Below are 20,148 nucleotides of genomic sequence, written 5' to 3'. Positions count from 1 at the left end.
CACGGGAGAACCACGGAACAGGGGACAACCATTGGACACGGGAGAACCACGGGATAGGGGACGACCATCGGACACGGAGAACCACGGGACAGGGGACGACCACCGGACACGGGAGAACCACGGGACAGGGGACGACCACCGGACACGGGAGGACCACGGGACAGGGGAGGACCACGGGACACGGGAGGACCACGGGACAGGGGACGACCACCGGACACGGGAGGACCACGGACATGGGACGACCACGGGGACGACAGCTGCAGACGGTTAGGATGTTGGAGGTATCCGAGCAGCCGTAATTATGAATTAGGATTATGCCGTTACTGCAAAGGAGGAACCGACCAATCCAAAGGCAGGTCCTACAAAACCACATCTTTATCACAGACCTAGAGGACGGGTTTGACCATAACGTGTGCGTGTGCGTGTGCGTGCGTGTGCGCGTGTGCGTGACACGGATGGCATTGCGTGAGGAAGACCCGACCGAATGGTGCGTCCCAGCTCGACCTCTCCAGAGACGCCAGAATAATAAAGGGCGGGCCCTCGATCTGTCAGTCACGCCATTGATTCTTCTCTTCACGCGACTCGGGTCAGGAAAGGTGGAACGGAGCCCCGCCCTCTGTTGAAACGGATCGCTTTAATGCTTTCCTATCAGTTGCAATCGTACCCCAGAATCTGGTCCAGGCTCGGTATTGATCAGTCGACTCTGGGTCAATATACGGGCCGAGGGGGGGGGGGTCTGCGTTAGAATAACGAGGTCATCCGTTACCTCTTTGGTGATGTGACGCTTTAACTGTTGGACTTTCATTCCTGGAGGTCGGTGGGGGGAGGCGCGGGCCCTGCCGTTACCACGGTAACATGCGTGATCGTCTGTGGTGTGCCCCCCCCCCCCCCCCTGAGCTGACGGTCTGAGCATGCGGAGGCCGGCGGAGCGCTGTACGGTCGCGCTTCCTGTCTTGCCGTCTCCTTGAACACCGATTGGCTCGTATCAACGGGCGTCTTCCTGCTTGTGTCACGAGGGTTTGTGTTTGTGTGTGTGTGTGTGTGTGTGTGTTTGTGTGTCCACGTTTGTTCATGTGTTCCTGGTGAGGAGTCTCTGCCGGAAAATGGGTTTCCCCTCCTTTTTGCCAGCTCGGTGAGGAAATGCGTCGGATGGAATCGGGGTCGGGGGGCGTGGGTCGGCCCCCGCTACACACCTGCACGCACAACACAATATGCTGATCGAACGGGGGGGGGGGGGTCGCAGCACAGTCAGCTGAAATCCGGAGCCCAGCTCAGAGGCTCGCATCGAGCAGACAAAACGCCTCGTCGGGCTCAGCAAAAATATAAAAGGAATGTGGCTACCAAACGGAAACGTTGGGCAATGAGCGGGATCAAAGGGCGGGGGGGGGGGGGCTGCAGGAGCGTCCAGTTCCTCCATGTGACGCGGCTCGGGGAAGATCCCGGGGCCCCCGCCTGAGGTGGGTGAGTCGATCTGGGTAATGGCTGCATCGTAACGCCGTTCGCCCAGCGGGGGCGGGGGGGGGGGGGGGTTGGGGGTAGTTTCTCTTTCTCTGCATGGCTTCGAGGTCGGTGTTCAGCGACCGTGTTCGGCGTCGCTGAGAACTCGAGTGAGTTAAAAATAGATATGATGTCAAGGACTTGGGGGGGGGGGGGGGGGGGGGGATGTTTGGCACGTCTGGAACCGAGGCCGGGACGGTGTCGTGTAACGGCACCGAGCTATTTCCAGTCCGAGACGTGAACTCCATGGTCGTCAGAACCGCGGTGGGTTCTGGGTTGGTCGGTGCGAGTCGTGTCCTGGCACTCGTTGGTCCCAGCAGAGACTCGGCCCGGCACCGAATCGCTGAGTCTGGACGGCTTTTCCTTGGGATGGATTTTTCCTCTTTTATGGGAAGTAAACAGCACATCAGCTCATACTGATATCCTAGTACTACTACTACTACTGTACTTTGGGCTTGTCCCGTCCCTGCCCTTTGCATCGTCCCCCTCGACCGATCCGCTATGACTTTCATATTGAGGGTTGCGCCTCCTTTGAGTGATTCCTGCTCCGGGTTTTGACGTCTTAACATTTTGCCGTTCAGCGTTTGAACTCTCCAGAGTTCTGGAAATCCTCCGACGCTCGGCGTGGCCTCACTAGTGGACTGACCAGGACCAGGACTAGCGTTGTAGCGGGTCCAGCCGTCAGCAGCACTCTGAGCTTCTCCCGTTTATGGATGTATGAGCTGTTCTCTCGGGAGGGGGGGGGGTCTGATGGTCAGCCCCCGGTTGGACCGGTACTTCAACGTCTCCTTGTTAGTTGGGCAGGCGGAGGTTTCAGTGAGGCTGCTGTTGATCTCCTCCACCGGACGTCGTGTGTGTGTGTGTGTGCGTGTGCGTGCGTGTGTGTGCGCGTGCGCGTGCGCGTGTGTGTGTGCGTGCGTGCGTGCGTGCGTGTGTGTGTGTGCGTGTGTGTGTGTGCGTGTGCGTGTGCGTGTGCGTGCGTGCGTGCGTGCGTGTGTGTGTGTGTGTGCGCGTGCGCGTGTGTGTGTGCGTGCGTGTGCGTGTGCGTGTGCGTGCGTGCGTGCGTGCGTGTGTGTGTGTGCGCGTGCGCGTGCGCGTGTGTGTGTGCGTGTGCCAGTGACACACTTTTGACGCGTCTCTGACTGCCTCCCTTCAGTGCAGCGCTCCTGCAGGCTGTTCTGGGTCGGTGCCGCTGTCTGCGTTGCTATAAGTGTACCAGATAGAGCGTTCCAGACATTACCCACAAGGCCACTGTCCCGGCGGCCGCAGCTGTTGACCCGTCAGCCAATCGATGAACCGCATGCCAGTCCACTCGCTGACCGTGACGGAAGGTCGCACGTTTTTATACGTCTTGAAGCTCAGAAGCCGAAACATCTGGATCTTTAAACGTCTGTGATTTGCGTCGGGGGGGGGGGGGGGAGAGTTCAGCATCCCTGGAGAGTTCAGCATCCCCCCCCCCTCTAGAGAGAGAGAAGTGGGTCACCAGTGGGTTTGTGATCCGATGTTCCCTCGTTCATGAGGGAACGTCGGTGACCTTTGTTTGACCTCGGATGACCTTCTGAGTACAGTTCCTCCTGCAGTAAGACGGAGCAACGTTCCACTTAGATTTAAAGCCTCTGACGGGAGAGACTCGTTATGCGGACCCCCCCCCCCCCGACCATCGGCCCGGGTTCCGGTTTCAGCCGACGGTTCGTGCCGACGGTTTGTGCTCGTGATCAGTACCCTCGCCGAAGAGGAGGCGAGCGTACTGCAATTGGGTGCGTTTGTTTGTCTGTTTCTAGTTTCAAACTGAAACTGTTCAGGGTTCGGTGTTTGTGATGATCACAAATCCAAGTATAGTTTCATGGAGCCCCATCAGACCCATCAGAACTTCCTGCGGCCCGCACCGTCGGGGGGCGTGCCCCGCATTTCTAACTAGAAAGACAATCAGAGACTGCAGACCCGCCTCCAATAGACTATTGGATCTTGTGAGACAGTAAACAGGGCTTCTGGATCAGAGGGCCAAACCTGCTCTAGCTTGCTGCTCCGGAACGTACTACAAGACTCCTTCTGGACTCTTTTTCCCATCATGCCATTCGTGTCCCTCCCTCTTAAAGTGGCAGTTTACAGCACAGGCACAATTCCAGATGTAAAAATAATTCTAGAATCTGGATCCAGATCCGGATCAACGCCATTCTCGGGGAGGACCGAGCCACGGACAGAACCTTGCTTGTGTAAAAATTTCAAGTCGATTGGGTTACTAGTTTTTGAGTTATGCGCTCGGACAGACAAACAAGCAGACAGACAAACAGACAGTCACCCTCGCCTCCGCTTCAGCGAGGGTAATGAGTTGAACTAAATGAAATGCGTATCGATGTCCCCCCTGGAGGACTGGAAGCATCCCCTCCCTTTTTCCGGTGCTGGAGCTGAGGTATTTCCGCCTTCGTGGGCGAGGTGGGCTGCTGCGCCACACGGGCCCAGAACCCCGGCAGCGGTTCTGAGCCCTGTGAGGATCCTCACCGCGGTTCCTTTTCCTTCGGGGATATTCCGTGACTCTGTCCTTCCACTGGCCGTCTGACCAAAGCGGCTTGCAAACAAATGAAAGTGTCAAAGGGACTGGGAAGGGAAGCATGGAAACCCTGAAGCAGCGTCTTTATACGTGCTGCCTTCTTTCTTGGGTACTGTTCAGTAACGCCATGGAAACGACTCGGCCACGCCTCCATGACATCTCAGGATATTGTCTCACACAGTCATGTGGGGGGGGGGGGGGGGGTCTCTATCTCTCCGGCTTCTGTTGTTTGAACTCTTACTGCCAGCTCCATCTTCATCCACTCGCTCTGCGTGGAACACACAAGTGATGATGATGATGATGATGATGAGCAGCAGAAGCATGTCTTCTTGAGAGGGATGGCAAAATCGGAGCTTCATTAGTAGAATGAAAAGCATTGTGGTGCAGTGGGTAGCGCCGTTGCCTCGGGGTCACGGGTTTGAATCCGGCTTGCGGCCTTTCGGTGAGCAGTTTGCATGTTCTCCCCGTGTCTGTGTGGGTTCTCTCTGGGTTCTCCCCGTGTCTGTGTGGGTTCTCTCCGGGTTCTCCCCGTGTCTGTGTGGGTTCTCTCCGGGTTCTCCCCGTGTCTGTGTGGATTCTCTCTGGGTTCTCCCCGTGTCTGTGTGGGTTCTCTCCGGGTTCTCCCCGTGTCTGTGTGGGTTCTCTCCGGTTCTCCCCGTGTCTGCGTGGGTTCTCTCTGGGTTCTCCCCGTGTCTGCGTGGATTCTCTCTGGGTTCTCCCCGTGTCTGTGTGGGTTCTCTCTGGGTTCTCCCCGGTTTCTCCCCGTGTCTGTGTGGATTCTCTCTGGGTTCTCCCCGTGTCTGTGTGGGTTCTCTCCGGGTTCTCCCCGTGTCTGTGTGGGTTCTCTCTGGGTTCTCCCCGTGTCTGTGTGGGTTCTCCCGGTTTCTCCCGTGTCTGTGTGGATTCTCTCTGGGTTCTCCCCGTGTCTGTGTGGGTTCTCTCTGGGTTCTCCCCGGTTTCTCCCCGTGTCTGTGTGGATTCTCTCTGGGTTCTCCCCGTGTCTGTGTGGGTTCTCTCTGGGTTCTCCCGTGTCTGTGTGGGTTCTCTCTGGGTTCTCCCCGTGTCTGCGTGGGTTCTCTCTGGGTTCTCCCCGTGTCTGCGTGGGTTCTCTCTGGGTTCTCCCCGTGTCTGTGTGGGTTCTCTCTGGGTTCTCCCCGTGTCTGTGTGGGTTCTCTCTGGGTTCTCCCCATGTCTGTGTGGGTTCTCTCTGGGTTCTCCCCGTGTCTGTGTGGGTTCTCTCCGGGTTCTCCCCGTGTCTGTGTGGGTTCTCCCCGGTTTCTCCCCGTGTCTGTGTGGATTCTCTCTGGGTTCTCCCCGTGTCTGTGTGGGTTCTCTCTGGGTTCTCCCCGGTTTCTCCCCGTGTCTGTGTGGATTCTCTCTGGGTTCTCCCGTGTCTGTGTGGGTTCTCTCTGGGTTCTCCCCGTGTCTGTGTGGGTTCTCCTGGGTTCTCCCCGTGTCTGTGTGGGTTCTCTCTGGGTTCTCCCGTGTCTGCGTGGGTTCTCTCTGGGTTCTCCCGTGTCTGTGTGGGTTCTCTCTGGGTTCTCCCCGTGTCTGTGTGGGTTCTCTCTGGGTTCTCCCCGTGTCTGCGTGGGTTCTCTCTGGGTTCTCCCGTGTCTGCGTGGGTTCTCTCTGGGTTCTCCCCGTGTCTGCGTGGGTTCTCCGGGTTCTCTCCGGGTTCTCCCCGTGTCTGCGTGGGTTCTCTCTGGGGTTCTCCCCGTGTCTGTGTTGGGTTCTCTCTGGGTTCTCCCCGTGTCTGTGTGGGTTCTCTCTGGGTTCTCCCCGTGTCTGTGTGGGTTCTCTCTGGGTTCTCCCCGTGTCTGTGTGGGTTCTCTCTGGGTTCTCCCCGTGTCTGTGTGGGTTCTCTCTGGGTTCTCCCGTGTCTGTGTGGGTTCTCTCTGGGTTCTCCCCGTGTCTGCGTGGGTTCTCTCTGGGTTCTCCGCGTGTCTGCGTGGGTTCTCTCCGGTTTCTCCCCGTGTCTGCGTGGGTTCTCTCTGGGTTCTCCCCGTGTCTGTGTGGGTTCTCTCTGGGTTCTCCCAGTGTCTGCGTGGGTTCCTCTGGGTTCTCCGCGTGTCTGCGTGGGTCCTCTCCGGTTTCTCCCCGGTTTCTCCCCGTGTCTGCGTGGGTTCTCTCTGGGTTCTCCCCGTGTCTGTGTGGGTTCTCTCTGGGTTCTCCAGCTTCCTCCCACAGCAGGTGTGTGTGTGAACTGGCGGCTTGTCCTGGGTGTACTCTTCCTCTTTCTTGTCAGCACACACACAACATTCAGAATGATGTTCCCTCCTCTTTGTCTTTGTCTTCCTCCTCCTCCACTGACCTACTTGCTGGGGGTGAGGCGATGAAGCTGAAGTGGTAAAATGACGTTTGGCTTGAGGAGCAGTACCTCTTCGTGTGTGTGTGTGTGTGTGTGTGTGTGTGTGTGAGAGCATGTGTGTGTGCGTGTGTGAGAGCGTGGTGTGTGTGTGTGTGTGTGTGTGCGTGTGTGTGTGTGTGTGTGCGTGTGTGAGAGCGTGTGTGTGTGCATGTCTGCGTGTGTGCGTGTGTGCGTGCGCGCTCCTTGCCCTACTGTCCCTGCCCATGGGCTGGTGTGGAGTGAGGACTGGCTGCACGTGGGACTCTGTGGGACAGCGGAGACTGAAATGGGACTCGGAGACACTGGGCGGCGGTTTGGGCTCTACTCTTTTCCTGAATGGATCTGAAGCCTTGCCGCCCCCCCCTCACCCCCCCTCCCATCGGGCTCTGCCAGCTGTCCGCAGCATTGATAACTGACTCATCACCGTGAGGCTCTGACACAAACGGCTGCTTTTAAGTATTGAACGTGAGATTTGGAGCTGATCTGGGCTTTTTCACGCCCACTTTTCTTTTCTTTTTCTGCCATTGACTCTGTGCAGTCTATCCTGCACCTCCAGTTCATGCCTTGTTTAGCCACATCTGGTTCTATACATGCTAATATTGATTATCTGCATCTTGTGTCACACAATATCAGAGTCTATGCTGCTGTTCAAATGATGCTGGATCAACCACGGATTGCTGGAACAAAGTTTACCAAAAGGAGGGACATGGCAGTAGTTAACACTTATTTCCAGAAGAGACTAGAACATAGGGTGACCTACAAGAGTGCAGGGAGGAGCACCAGGTGGACGATATCTTGTGTAGACGGAGCAGTTTAGAGGAGGTCGGTGACCTTAAGGTCGTGGTAGGAGAGAGTGTAGCCAGCCAGCATAGGCTGGTGGTGAGGAAGATGACCCTAGTGGTGAAGAAGAGGATGAAGGCAGAGCAGAGGACAAAGTGGTGGAAGCTGAAGAACAAAGAGTGTTGTGTGTCTTTCAGGGAAGAGGTGAGACAGACTTTGGGTGGACAAGAGAGGCTTCCAGAAGACTGGAATACAACAGCTCAGGTGATCAGGGAGACAGAGGAGAGGACTGGGTGTGTCTTCTGGGAGGACAGGAGATAAGGAGACCTGCTGGTGGAACCAGGAAGTGCAGAAGTGTAGACAGGAAAAGAGGTTAGCTAAGAAGAAGTGGGACAGAAGAGAGTAAGAGTACAGGGAGATGAGACGCAAGGCAAAACACAAAACTGCTCAAAAAATAAATAAATAAGGCTAGCAATGGAGAAGTACAGGGAAGGTGAGACGGAGCTGCATTGTGTCCGTAGATCTAGAGAAAGCCTAGGACAGGGTGTCCAGAGAGGGACTGTGGAAGTCTGGAGTGGCAGAGAAGTTCAGGACAGCAGTGAAGTGTGCAGTAGGACCGCTGTCCTCCGGGATGTCCTCCAGGATGTCCTCCAGCGTTGTGTAGGCTGGCCTCCATGCTGCATATTCAGTTTCCATGTACATCCGAATGGTTGCATAAGTAGTAGTTCAGAGAGAGATACTTGTACTTTAAATCTGAGAACCATAAAAAAAAGGTAAGAACTAAACACCTCTCAAAAATCATTAAAGCTATTTTGTAAGACTTCCACCAAACGTTCCTGGACATCATTATATGAGCAGACAAAGAACGCAGGACGAGTTCAGCCTTTGGCCGTCCTAACTACTGCCCAATGTAGACTCCTACTTCATAGCAGAAGTGCATGTCTGTACTAATACTGCGCTTTCTGAAAAACTACTCGCGTATAGAATTTTCCATGATATCAACTCTGCATGCCGACCACTGAAGGGTCGTCCTCGAGCTTTAGACAAACTTCAAAAGCCGTTTTAGGACAGAGGGGAGACGGACAACTGCAAGGTCTTCCTGTTTGGGTTGTGTAAGTCGGGATTTCTTTATACGTGGTCAGGAAGGACAGTTATAGTGAGCGTCCAGTATGAGGGGGGGGGGCAGGGGGGGGGCAGAAAGGGACCGGGATCCAGGAAGAACCGGATCAGCCGAACTGGGACTTTCAGGATTGTCACCTTAACTAACACACAAGACCTCAGTGTGCTAAGGACACTCAGCCGGCTGCACAGGAATGTCCACCAAGTCGGGGGACGCGTCCTTGTCCTTTGTAGCCGTGCACAGACCAGCTTCTGGAGGGAGGCAGAGAGCGAACGGACAGAAGGCCTGAATGGAAACGTGCCGTTTTCGCCGTGTTATCGTTTCCCCGTCAACGGCCCGCCGCATTCCTGAAGAATTCATCGTCCGCTATTTTTAGACTGTGCAGCGGCAGCTCCTCGGCCGGGGGGGGGGGGGGGGGGGGGGGGCGTCGGCGCTCAGCTGGACACGCCAGTCGTAAAATTTCACTGCCATATAAACAGCAACACTCCAGCCAGCACGTAATACTTGTGTACTTGTGTACAGGCATGCAGTCTGGCGGTGGAAGAGCAGAAGCGTGCTGCGTGACTTGGTGGACCAACGGGCTCTGCTGGGCTCTGTCGTGTATTTTATTCAGGGTCTTTGCGTAACGGGAATGAATTCACAGCTGGAAAAAAGAATTTCGGCAACCGTGCCGAGCGGCCGTGTGTCCCAGCATGCATTGCTGACGGGACGCAACGCGTCGTTCACGCAGTCCGGACCACCCACATCCTCCACGTAGCAGAGAGGAGACCCTCCTGGGTGTCCCGTGCAGTGGGTATCATTCAGCGCACGCACACGCACACACCCACGCACACACACGCACGCACCCACACACACACGCACGCACATGCACGCACACACACCCACGCACACACACCCACACGCACACGCACGCACCCACACACACACACACCCACACGCACACCCACACGCACACACACACACACACGCACGCACACACACACACACACGCACGCACACACACACACACACACACCCACGCACACACACACACACACACACGACACACACACGCACACACACACGCACACACACACGCACACACACATGCACACACACGCACACACACATGCACCCACGCACACGCACGCACCCACACACACACGCGCACACACACGCACACGCACACACCCACACACGCACATGCACACGCGCACACACCACGCACGCACGCACATGCACGCACACACACCCACGCACACACACCCCCACACGCACACGCACGCACGCACACGCACGCACACACACACGCACACACACGCGCACGCACCACACACACACACACGCGCACATGCACACACACACACACGCCGCACATGCACACAGCTTAGCTCTTTGTAGCGGTCGGTGGAACAGCTTCTTCTGTCTTGCTGAAATTTGCTGATTGATATTGGTTCTATTTACAGGAGAACAGGACTGTGTCACCACTCCTGGGGGGGGGGGGGGCAGCATGGACCAGCTCCTCATGCTCTAACCTTGTCCCATTCTCTTTCTCAGATCATGCCCACCAGATAGCAGCTTGATCCTCCTTTCCACCCCCCCCCCCCTGCCCCTGGCCCCCCCTAACCCTGGTCCAGCACATCACTGTAACCACGGCCACCATGCCCCCCGGAAGAGGACGCGACCAGGCCTGGGCTTCTTGTGCTGCTTTGGCAGCAGCGAGCCCCCCGAGATCAACCTGAAGGACAGCGTGCCCCTGCAGCTGCTGGAGTTCAGCGCCCCCTTGCCACCGGCCGAGGAGCTGCACGCGCGTTTCTCCGAACTGGTGGTGAGTAGGACGCCGCCTGGGCCCCGTTGTCTGACGGAAGGTCGGATGGTTTCCTTCGTGAGGCGTCGGCGTTCCGCCCGCCGAAGGCGTCGGAATGTTCAGGATGGCCTGGAAAGACAGGAACGCCATCCGGGTGATCCACCTCGAGGGTCGTCCCTTCCAGGGACTCGGGAAGACAGTCCAGGCTTACTGCGGCGTGTTTAAAGTGAAACACGCACAAAGCGGCTCAAAGGAATACTTCGGGACGCGTTCCGCTTTCTGCCTTTGTCTGTTTGTTCTCCTGATCGAACAGAATTGAGGACAGAAATTGGACGTCCTGATTGCTGGACGAGGTCATGCCCCAACTTCACCTCAAACCGATCAAACCCTCAACCTCAGAGACTCGTCCTCTCCACTTCCACAGGTCGCGCTTGTTGGACTGTGCTGGTGCCAGACCGGCACAGGGAGGACTCTGCTGCGGTCTGGAGTTTACGTACGAGTACCTGTAAGGTACAACCACAACAAGCTACACAAAAATCAAGCCCCAGAAAAAATGTTTTAAATATTGAGCCTTCATTTGCTCGAGTTTCCCAAGATGCAGCTCAGCAAATCTTATAAAGCAGCTTTCTGTCAGGCAGAGCAGCGTTGAGCGGACGCACACACACACACACACACGCACGCAGTCCATTTAATGTCCCGCTGCTTAAGTTCTCATAAAAATGGAGACCGGTTTTCCAGTGACTCGACTGGCTCTACACAAACAAACGTTCGCTTGAGACGCGTGTTCTGTTCACGCTAGTTCGCTCATGAGAATTTAAAATTCCAACGGCCGCTTGGTGCTGTCCATTTGTCCATTTGTCCATTTGTCCACAGTCCACCGCTGCTGGTCGAGCCCCAACTCCAGTCCCCGAGTCATCGGTAACCCAGAGACGTGCTGAATCAGACCTCGAGCAGTCTCGTGTAGGTGATGTAGGGGAGCTAGTAGCTGTTCTCCAGAGGAGGAAATGAGGGAACAAAACACGGTGTGTTTCCATGGCAACGTAGACAAGAATTATTGTAAGTTAAAAAAAACAACAAAAAAAAACCTTCCCTAAGGAGGAGAACGAGACTCGGTGGGGCCGGAGTGGGAGCGACGGATCTGGGCCAGCAGAGGAGGGCGCCACCTCCGCATGTCTTCATGTCCCCGACGGAGACGAGCGCCGCGGAGTCTTAGACTCCCAGTCGAAGACCGGAGCTGAGACGACTGCTCCGTTTCTGTTGGGCCTGAGTCTGTTGCTTTGGACTGCAAATAGAACTAGAGAGACAATCAGAGACTGCAGACCCCGCCTCCAATAGACTATTGGATCTTGTGAGACAGTAAACAGGGCTTCCGGATCAGAGGGGCCAAACCTGCTCTAGCTTGCTGCTCCGGAACGTACTACAAGACTCCTTCTGGACTCTTTTTCCCATTGAATGAATTGAACCTCTGCTGACTTCATGAAGCATTCATTCAGTCAAGAAGTAATTGGACGCCAAAAGTAATACAGTATTGTTAAAAGGTACAGACCAGTACTAGAGAACAAGAATGTCCATTCTCGCCGTCGAGAGCAGTAGTTTTCATTCCCAAGCAGAAATGCGAGGTCGTTTGGGGACAGTTCAACATGTGGTCGCAATGTGTTTGAGACGCTCTCACGGGCGGAGACTAAACGGGCATTGATGCCTTCAAGGTAGGCGATCTGCTGTTGAAGAGGCTCCAGCAGTTGCCTTTGGATTCTACTTGGACTTGGACTGCAGCAAGACTAGAAGAGGCCAAGTCTGTCTCAACATCTGCAAGGCAGCGTTTCATTTTCAGACGAGTCTGCTCGCCTGCTCAGACGTCAGGCCAGTTCTCTCGTTATTAAAGAGGGATTCCCCGTCTCTCATCCATCACAAACGAGCGGCGGTAGAACGAGGCTATGGTGTACGATGCACCTCGCCAAATTGGTGCAACCGAATGAGGTCGAGGAGTGGCTAGGCCGACATCTGGCAACGGCAGATTACTGTGTGTTCCCGCGTCCCTTTTTTCCGTCTGCTTCGTTTGCCTGTCTCTTTCCGTACGCGGGACGCTCATTCTGTCCATTCTGTAATGTGGGGCGGTTATAATCCACCCGTTCCAGGCCGTCCTTCAGCCGTCTGGTGTCAGGCGTGGCGTCTTCGCACCAGTGACGCTCTCCATGGGACTCCTGATGGTTATATTGTGTACCCAAAACGGCAACCTCGAATTTGTCTTTTGTCTTGTGAGCTCTGCTTTCACCCCCGGGATGGCCGGTCCCTGGGAAACGTAAATCCTCTCCTAAATACCCCCCCCCCAGTGTGACTTTCAAGCCGGATGTGAATCAGAAATGTGTTGCGCAACAGGATGGAAAGGCGCCGCGCTCCGCCTCTGAGTCGCGTTTCCTCCTGTGTGTGCGACGCCGTGAGCTTTTTGGCTTTTCATTTCCAACACCGCCATGCTACGTCTGCTAGCGGGCTAATGCGGGCTATTGGCTTGACTCTTCAGGCCGGTGTTCTGGATAAGATGTGCGTTTCACGTTGTTGTTGAGCTAGTTCAATACACCAGCAGTAATTTCACGTGGGCCGACTTGCGACTAAATCGACCCCCCGGATCACGGAGGTTTTGAGAACCATGATTGCCAAGGGGCGAACGGGCTTCTCGGATCCGAGATTCGGGCCCCCTCACTGGGCACGAGTGAGGCGTCGGCACCCCTCCCCTGGAGGTCCCCGGGTGACAGTCAAACTTTGGTCCCGGCTGAGTCCCCACAGTCAAAGGGTGGCCCGCGGACCCTCCGGCGGCCGCGGCGAGCTCTTGAGAGGGTCCGGTCAGGTTTCGGGGGGTGCTGCAAGCGACCTCCTTCACGTTATCAGGGAAGAGGTTTTCACGACCTGTAAAAGTCCCAGTCCCAAAACGAGTCGACGCCCTGTAGTCAGAAAATAATGTGGGATGGTGGGATGGGAGAGCCTGATCGATTTCATTTAGGATCTATCAGGTTTTCAATTTATTGATTGATTTTTATTCGCCATAGTATTAACTGTTCCTAGGCTCTGTTGAGTGCCGATTGATCTCTGAACCCACACAGACACGGTGAGAACCCGGAGAGAACCCACGCAGACATGGGGAGAACCCGGAGAGAACCCACGCAGACATGGGGAGAACCCAGAGAGAACCCACGCAGACACTGGTAGAACCCTGAGAGAACATGGAAACTCCCCACAGAAAGGCCCTGAACTGGATTAGAACCTACGACCCTCCCACTGTGCCGACGTGCTGCTCAGATAGCACATAAACGTGTAAATATAATAACAAAAGCACAATAAAGTAATTTTAACCCAACTCCGCGTGACCTCCGTACCGTTTGGGCTGCGTTGTGATGTCACATGGAGGGAGGGGCTATTCCTTTGAAGGGGAGTGGCTCGGTAACTGTCCTCCTGGCCTCGCTCACTTCTCCTTGGATCGTTGCCCTGCTCAGTGTGTGTCGAATCAATTAACTTAAACGTGGGTTCTTTTAATCCCCCCCCCCCGGGTCTGCAGAGACAGGAAGCTGAATAACGGGTCCGTCAGTCTGCAGTGGAATTAACAGGAACTCTCAGAACCATGGTGCCTTTTTAAATAGTAAAGTTATTCAATAGGCAGTTCTGGACAAAACCTGAAAGAGGGTGTTCAGAGGACGAGGGTATCTACCCCCCCAGCAGGTGTAACAATATTAGCTTTGGTTTACGCCGCTTGTGGAAAGTGGTTTGGCTCCGTCCTGGGCCTCGGTGTTTTTCAGGCGTTGCCATGGCGCCGATGTGTTATTGCGGCGAGGATTCGACGGCGTGGGCGTGGAAGAAAACGAGGGCTATAGCGTCGTTGGAAAACGGGAAGCCATCTTCAGCCACCCGAAGGCCCGCCCCCGCCCCAGCTTCATCCTTTAGCGCGGCGCCAGATGCTAAACGGTTCCTCTTCTCTCTGTCGTTATGACCTGACACTAACGACGTGTTCCGTGTTCGGGGGGGGCGGGGGGGGGGCATCCACTTCATACGTTCCTCACATTCCTCGCGGCCAGGCTCGGCTCCATCTGGTTCCAATCCAGGAGTCTGAGTCCCAGGGTCAGCTTGGACCGGGGGCCGGCGAGCACCGCTGCCCCACCTCGACTGAGCTGAACGCCGCTGTGGGGGGGGGGGGGGGGCACAGTACGAGCCACAGTTCGTCGTTGAATTGATGCGTGTGTCCGACACCCCCTTGAAGTTTTCCTTTCTTTGGACTGATGATGTCATCTTGGAATGGGGGCCGCCGCTGCCCCCTCCCCAGTCCAGCTGAATGGATGAAAACAAACCCTGTTTTAAGGGGCACCAGTAGCCATCTTTACTCTGGGGGGGGGTCATGGTAGAAGAAGCATTATGCTGAGATTAGTCTCTGAGCTCGTGCTATAGCATCTCATCCGCTCTGTTTTGGTGTTTGGGCTTTTCCCATAGCCCCTGCATAGCCCCCCCCCCCCCTTTCCACTCTCCTCCATCCTTCCTCCGTGAACCTTGATTTGTTTCCCAAGACGTTTCCTCTCAAGCACACAGAATCCGATTTCCTGGTCTCGTCTGCATTTCAAAAGGTGCAGAGCGGCAGAGCGAACGTTAAAACGCCAGATCTTTATTTATTTATTTTATTCATGTTTCTTTTTAAAATATGTATCCTCATTTTGTTACCCTGATGCAATATTTCCTTTAATTGTTGGGCTCCCGTCTCGTCTGCAGGATGAGCTGGACCTTACGGATAAGAACAGGGAGGCCATGTTCGCTCTGCCCGACGAGAAGAAGTGGCAGATCTACTGCAGCAAGGAGAAGGTGAGCTGCTTTAGTCGAGAACAAACCTTCACGCCGCTCTCTGTCCACGCCGGAGGAAACCGTTTCCTTGTGCTGCTTCGGAGCTGCCAACAGAACCGGAACACTGCAGCCGACCCGCTTCCCATCGCTTTGCTCTGCCTAGAACATCTTGTTCTTTGTGCCTGAAACAACCTCCATGAAATGATCTTTAGCTGATTAAGTAAAGCAGTAATGAATAGGCGGACCGTCCCGGTCCCTTCTCCTCGGTCCTGGACGCAGGATGGGGGTCTGACCCCTCCTCTATTCAATACGGTGGGATTGTGGCACATTAAGAGGAATGTTGGGTCGAGGATTGATTCTGGAGAACCAAAACACTTAATGAAATGGAATACAGGAGGACATAGCAGTTGTTCTATTACACGATTATAACCACAGGCCTTGACGTTCCCTTTGATTACATTGCATGGCATTAGCAGTGATGGACTTGTTGGCAGAACATTCATTCTGACGTGTGAATCCACATAAAAGGAACGAGTCCAGTGAATACGAGTTATCGAGTATCTCGCAGACGCAGCCGCGGACGTTTACGGAAACAAAACGCTGGCAACACAATGGGAGTAACGGAACGCCGAAGCCGGGTTCAGAGGTAGGATATACTGGTGCGGCGCTCCTCCTGCGCTGCTCCGAGTCAGAAATGATTTCCTTCTGTGAGGGAGGCAAAGGTGGGAAAAAAACAACAACGTTCTGTGTCCAGGCCAGGAAAGGGAGAGCAGAAAGGAGCGGGGGGAAGAGTGCGGAGCGGAAAGCTGAAACAAGCCCCCCATTCATGGGGGGAGTCGCTGTAATGGAGGGGGGAGGGGGGACAACTGGCAAGCAGTATTGGATAATAACCTGCATGTCTGTGTGTGAATGCAGGAGTAGTGCACGGCCACACACACACACACACACACACACACACACGTGCACACAGTAGGGCCCTGTGTTCCTGAGCGTTACGCCGCGGCACTGATTTGAGTGGAGCGCGTCGGACGGCAGGAACTCCCTCAACAAGCCAGACACCGGTCGCCTCGTTTCCTCACGTCGAGTCACACGAAGGACTCGCTAACTTTATTCACCTGGGAAACAAACCGGCCGATATTCAGCCCAAACCGCGGTCCGTCCCCTTGGGACGGTTCGGGCTAATGAGCGCTGGCTATCAGTCAGAGCTGTGCAATAGGAATGTACAGTTTGCATGTCAGCTGCATAATACGTGAATTGTGTGCGAGGAATTCACCAGATTAGTAAAAACCGTTAGATCTATTTTTACTTTATTCTTTTGCATGCTGGCTGCAGATTCGTTTTGTTGGTCTGCTGATTAAAGTTGTGCTAAAATACCTCTGAGCCGACAGTTACTGTTTCGTCTTTACAACATGAAATGTTGATATGAAAATGTATTTACATATGTTAGAATCTATGTTCACAACACTTGACACTGTATGGACGTAAAGGGCTCATTAACCTTAGTAAAATGCACCGTCGTGAGTTCAGCGGTGAAACAACCGATTGTGGTTGTGCCAAACACGAAAGCGATGCGTCTCTGACCGAGAACATCTGTTTGGGTTTCCTCGTCTCAGCAGATTTATTTTTAAGCAATTTTTAAAATATGTCTTGATGTAGATTTAGGTCTTAATGGAAACCCAGTGGTTTATCAAATACAGCTGTTTGTACAGTGTTACGGTGTTTGTACGTTCTTGTTATGGTCTTCTTAAGGTGTTGTTACAGCGTTGTTACGGTATTCGTGTGGTGTTCTTACGGTGTTGTTTCTAATACATCATTCTGCAGTGATCTAAAGGAATTAGTGTAAACGTCTCTGTGTAACCCAGTGCTTCCCAATTATTTTCTGTCGCGCCCCCCCTAGGAAGAAAAAAACGTTTCGCGCCCCCCCCCCCCCCCCCCCAAAAAAAATACACTCTTGTATCCTTATTAACATACAAAGAAATATGAAAAAGAAAGAAATATAGATTAACTTACAACAAATAATAACTTATTACCATTTTTTTCCGTCCGCAACCCGAAAATAAGGAAGTCATGTCTTTCTTCTTCTCACACCGGATTGTTTACAACCACTCTTCTTCTGCTAATCCTCCCTGCGCGCACTCTGACAATCAGGGCGCCACTGCCAACTACTGGAGTGGATGTGCAATTACACTTTACTCTCGTAAGGCAAAAAAACATTTTCTCCGCGGTCACAGGCGCCCCCCCTGACATCGCACCGCGCCCCCCACCATTTGAGAACCACTGGTGTAACCTGTGTAAGGCCCTCCGGCTTTATATACGTCAACTATATCTTCTTCATCTCTCGTGTGTGTGTGTGTGTGAACATGCGCATGTTCATTCTTATAAACATGACCCGTGTCCAGCAGCCCCCAGGTGGAGAACAAGGTGTACCGTCTAATAGATTCTAATAACGGTTCAGCTCTCAGGCCGGACCGCTTTCGTTTACGATCCTTTATCAGCTTTGCCTTAAAAAAAATCCTCCTCTGACAAACTCCTGACGCTCTGAGTGGGAGATCATGAATCTGCGGGTTCGTTGCAGCACATGCAGCCTCTCAGTACCCAACCGAGCCCACCTCGGGGGGGGCATTAGCACCAGGTAAAGGGTTCTGCTGCAAAACATTTAACAGGCAGCAGAACTCAACATCCTGTCCTCCTCTTGCCTGTCTAGGCGGGACTTTACAGTCCAGATTCCAGAGATGAATATTCCCTCGTGGAATGCCAGACAGTTGCCTTGTTGCAGATGAGAAAATACTGTAGTGACAAGCGGAGAGTGTGGCTGTTAACGGAACCCTAAATCTGGTAAGGCGTCGTTTGAATCCAGCATCAGGCGTGGACGCACCGTTAGACCCGCGTTTCAGGGTGGAAGCGTCTCTCTCTAAAGCAGCGCTTCTCAATTATTTTCTGTCATCCCCCCCAAAAAAAACACACTCTTGAATTCTTATTAACATACAAAGAAATATGAAAAGGAAAGAAATATAGATCAACTTACAACAAAGAATAACTTTATTACCATTTTTTGTTGTCTGCAACAGAAAATATTTGAAGTGCATCAATTTACCTGAATTTTAATCCTTAAACTACAGTTAAATAATAAATTAAATTAAATAACATCAATAAATAATATTAAATTAAAATTGATCAGCAACATTAACTCAGGAGCACAAAATATAAAACACTTTAACCTACAAAACCAAAATGAAAAAAGAATTGTGCTTTTAGCAGAATGAGGAAGTCAGGTCTTCCTCATCTTCCACCGTAGATTGTTTGTTTACAACCGCTCTTCTTCTGTTAATCCTCCCTGCGCGCACTCTGACAATCAGGGCACCACTGCCAACTACTGGAGTGGATGTGTAATTACACTTTAATCTCGTAAGCCAAAAAAAGCATTTTCTCCGCGGTCACAGGCGCCCGCCCTGACATCGCACCGCGCCCCCCTAGGGGGGCGCTCCCCAGCATTTGAGAACCACTGGCTGGTCTAATGTGACATTTAACTCCAATTCCCATTATTTAATATGTTGAGATTTAATGTTTTTCATTTAACCAAAGCCAGTTGGTGCCGGGAGGCGGCGTGTCTGACTTCATCAACAGAAAAGTTTCTTTGTCTATGAGCGTGAAACCGCACAAATACTGAAGGAACGTTTGAGGAACGTCGTAAGTATCAGAGCGGCGTCGGCAGGATTCCCATTTCGACTGATGAACTTTAGCTTCAGCGTAAATATCCTCTTTAACTTTTACAACATGTGTGTTTTATGTCCGACCTCAGACCCAACTGTCCGTGGGGCTTTCTTCTGACATGTTGTGACCCATTTAATGGGAATTGATCAGGAGCTGCACCAGAATCTCCTCGGGTCTCTGCGTCTCATGGCTCCTGCTAATAAATGAAATGCAGTCGCTTCTCGTTGGAGGCTCCACGCGGGACGCTGCAGGATTCGTGTTGCTGGAGTTTGAGTGTGAGGAGAATTACAAACGGCGCTCACGCTGGCTTTCGCCGGACCCCATTGCACGGAGAGTCGTACTCGAGCATTTTAAAGTGATTCAGAAGTGACTCCATCTCTTTGTTTCTATGTACAGGAGCAAGAGGACCCCAACAAGCTGGCCACGAGCTGGCCCGACTACTACATCGACCGCATCAACTCCATGGCCGCCGTGAGTCCGACGCTCTTATCCCGAGTCCCGTCCAGCAGGGACTCGGGTTGCTGCTGGACGGGACTCGGGTCTCTGCTGGCCGGGACTCGGCTCGCTGCTTTCACACGCCGTGATGACAAATGTCCAGTTCAGTGGAAGCGAGTCAGCAAAGCGCGGTGACGCCGTCGACGTCTGGCCAGCCTGCCCTCCAGTAACAGCCGACATGCCTTTGATCTCCGTCTCATCTTGACCGTTGCTTCCTGCGTGTCCGTCGAATCATGAAAGCTTTGTAATACTTGATGCCTTTTGTTTGTGATCAGAGTATTCCAACATCCGCGTAATTTACTGATCAATTAGTAATAATCATTATCATTTGTCTAAGAGGAAGAACAGCCACTGTCCATTTACAGTCTAGTCGTTCAAGTAGGTGTAAAATTGTTCTAGTGTAATCAGATATTTCCATTTTCTCGAGTCGTTTTACATATTTTTAGGGAAGTATTTGTTTTCATCAAAAACTAATTAATTTATATATCAGGCAAAAAGTTCTATTGAACCAATTTCATTTCACAGACTCGAAGACAAACTTCGAGTGTATCTCTAAAAAACTTTGAATGTCATTTTTATAACTTGAAATATTTCAAGCATAGTTTTAATTTGGATATTTATGGCTCACGAGAAGCGAAAGTCTGTATCTTAAAATGTCTTGGGAAGGAGACACTTGTCCTTCAAGCCATTTGTCCACAAAGATTACATAGTGTGTACTACTGCACTGTGTTCATAGTATTTATATGTAAGGTGAAATGTTCTAGTGTTTTGTGGTCCGTGATGTAAAACTGCTTGAATCGTTGTCGTTTACTTGTAGTGAGTCTGGAATCTGGAGTTTTCGCTTTCACAATAGAATCGTTGCTGTGATCTGGTTCTCGCGTCGACGTATTGCTTTTGTCCGTTCCTAAAATCACGACGACTTTCTCAGCAGCACGCGGACACGGATGAGCTGAGAGGAACGGTTAGCAGCTTGCGTGTCGGGTGTTTCCATCAGGGTGACCAGAGGCGCGTCGCTAAACGGGATATTTTACATTAAGTTGTGTACCTCAACA

General features: G+C 53.0%; 1 protein-coding gene across 1 annotated transcript in view; it reads left to right on the top strand.

The window, feature by feature from the left end:
• Positions 1-20,148, top strand: part of daam2 (dishevelled associated activator of morphogenesis 2) — a 48,724-nt gene that overhangs the window by 10,805 nt on the left and 17,771 nt on the right. Inside the window, exons 2-4 of the mRNA XM_068752180.1 lie at positions 9,829-10,099; positions 14,822-14,911; positions 18,998-19,076. Of these exons, the coding sequence (XP_068608281.1) occupies positions 9,829-10,099; positions 14,822-14,911; positions 18,998-19,076 (440 nt within the window). The remainder of the gene's footprint in view (positions 1-9,828; positions 10,100-14,821; positions 14,912-18,997; positions 19,077-20,148) is intronic.

This window comes from Brachionichthys hirsutus, chromosome 18 (assembly GCF_040956055.1).
Source record: "Brachionichthys hirsutus isolate HB-005 chromosome 18, CSIRO-AGI_Bhir_v1, whole genome shotgun sequence".
Lineage (NCBI taxonomy): Eukaryota > Metazoa > Chordata > Actinopteri > Lophiiformes > Brachionichthyidae > Brachionichthys > Brachionichthys hirsutus.
The sequence above is the reverse complement of the archived record's forward strand: the minus strand, read 5'-3'. Positions and strand labels throughout refer to the sequence as shown.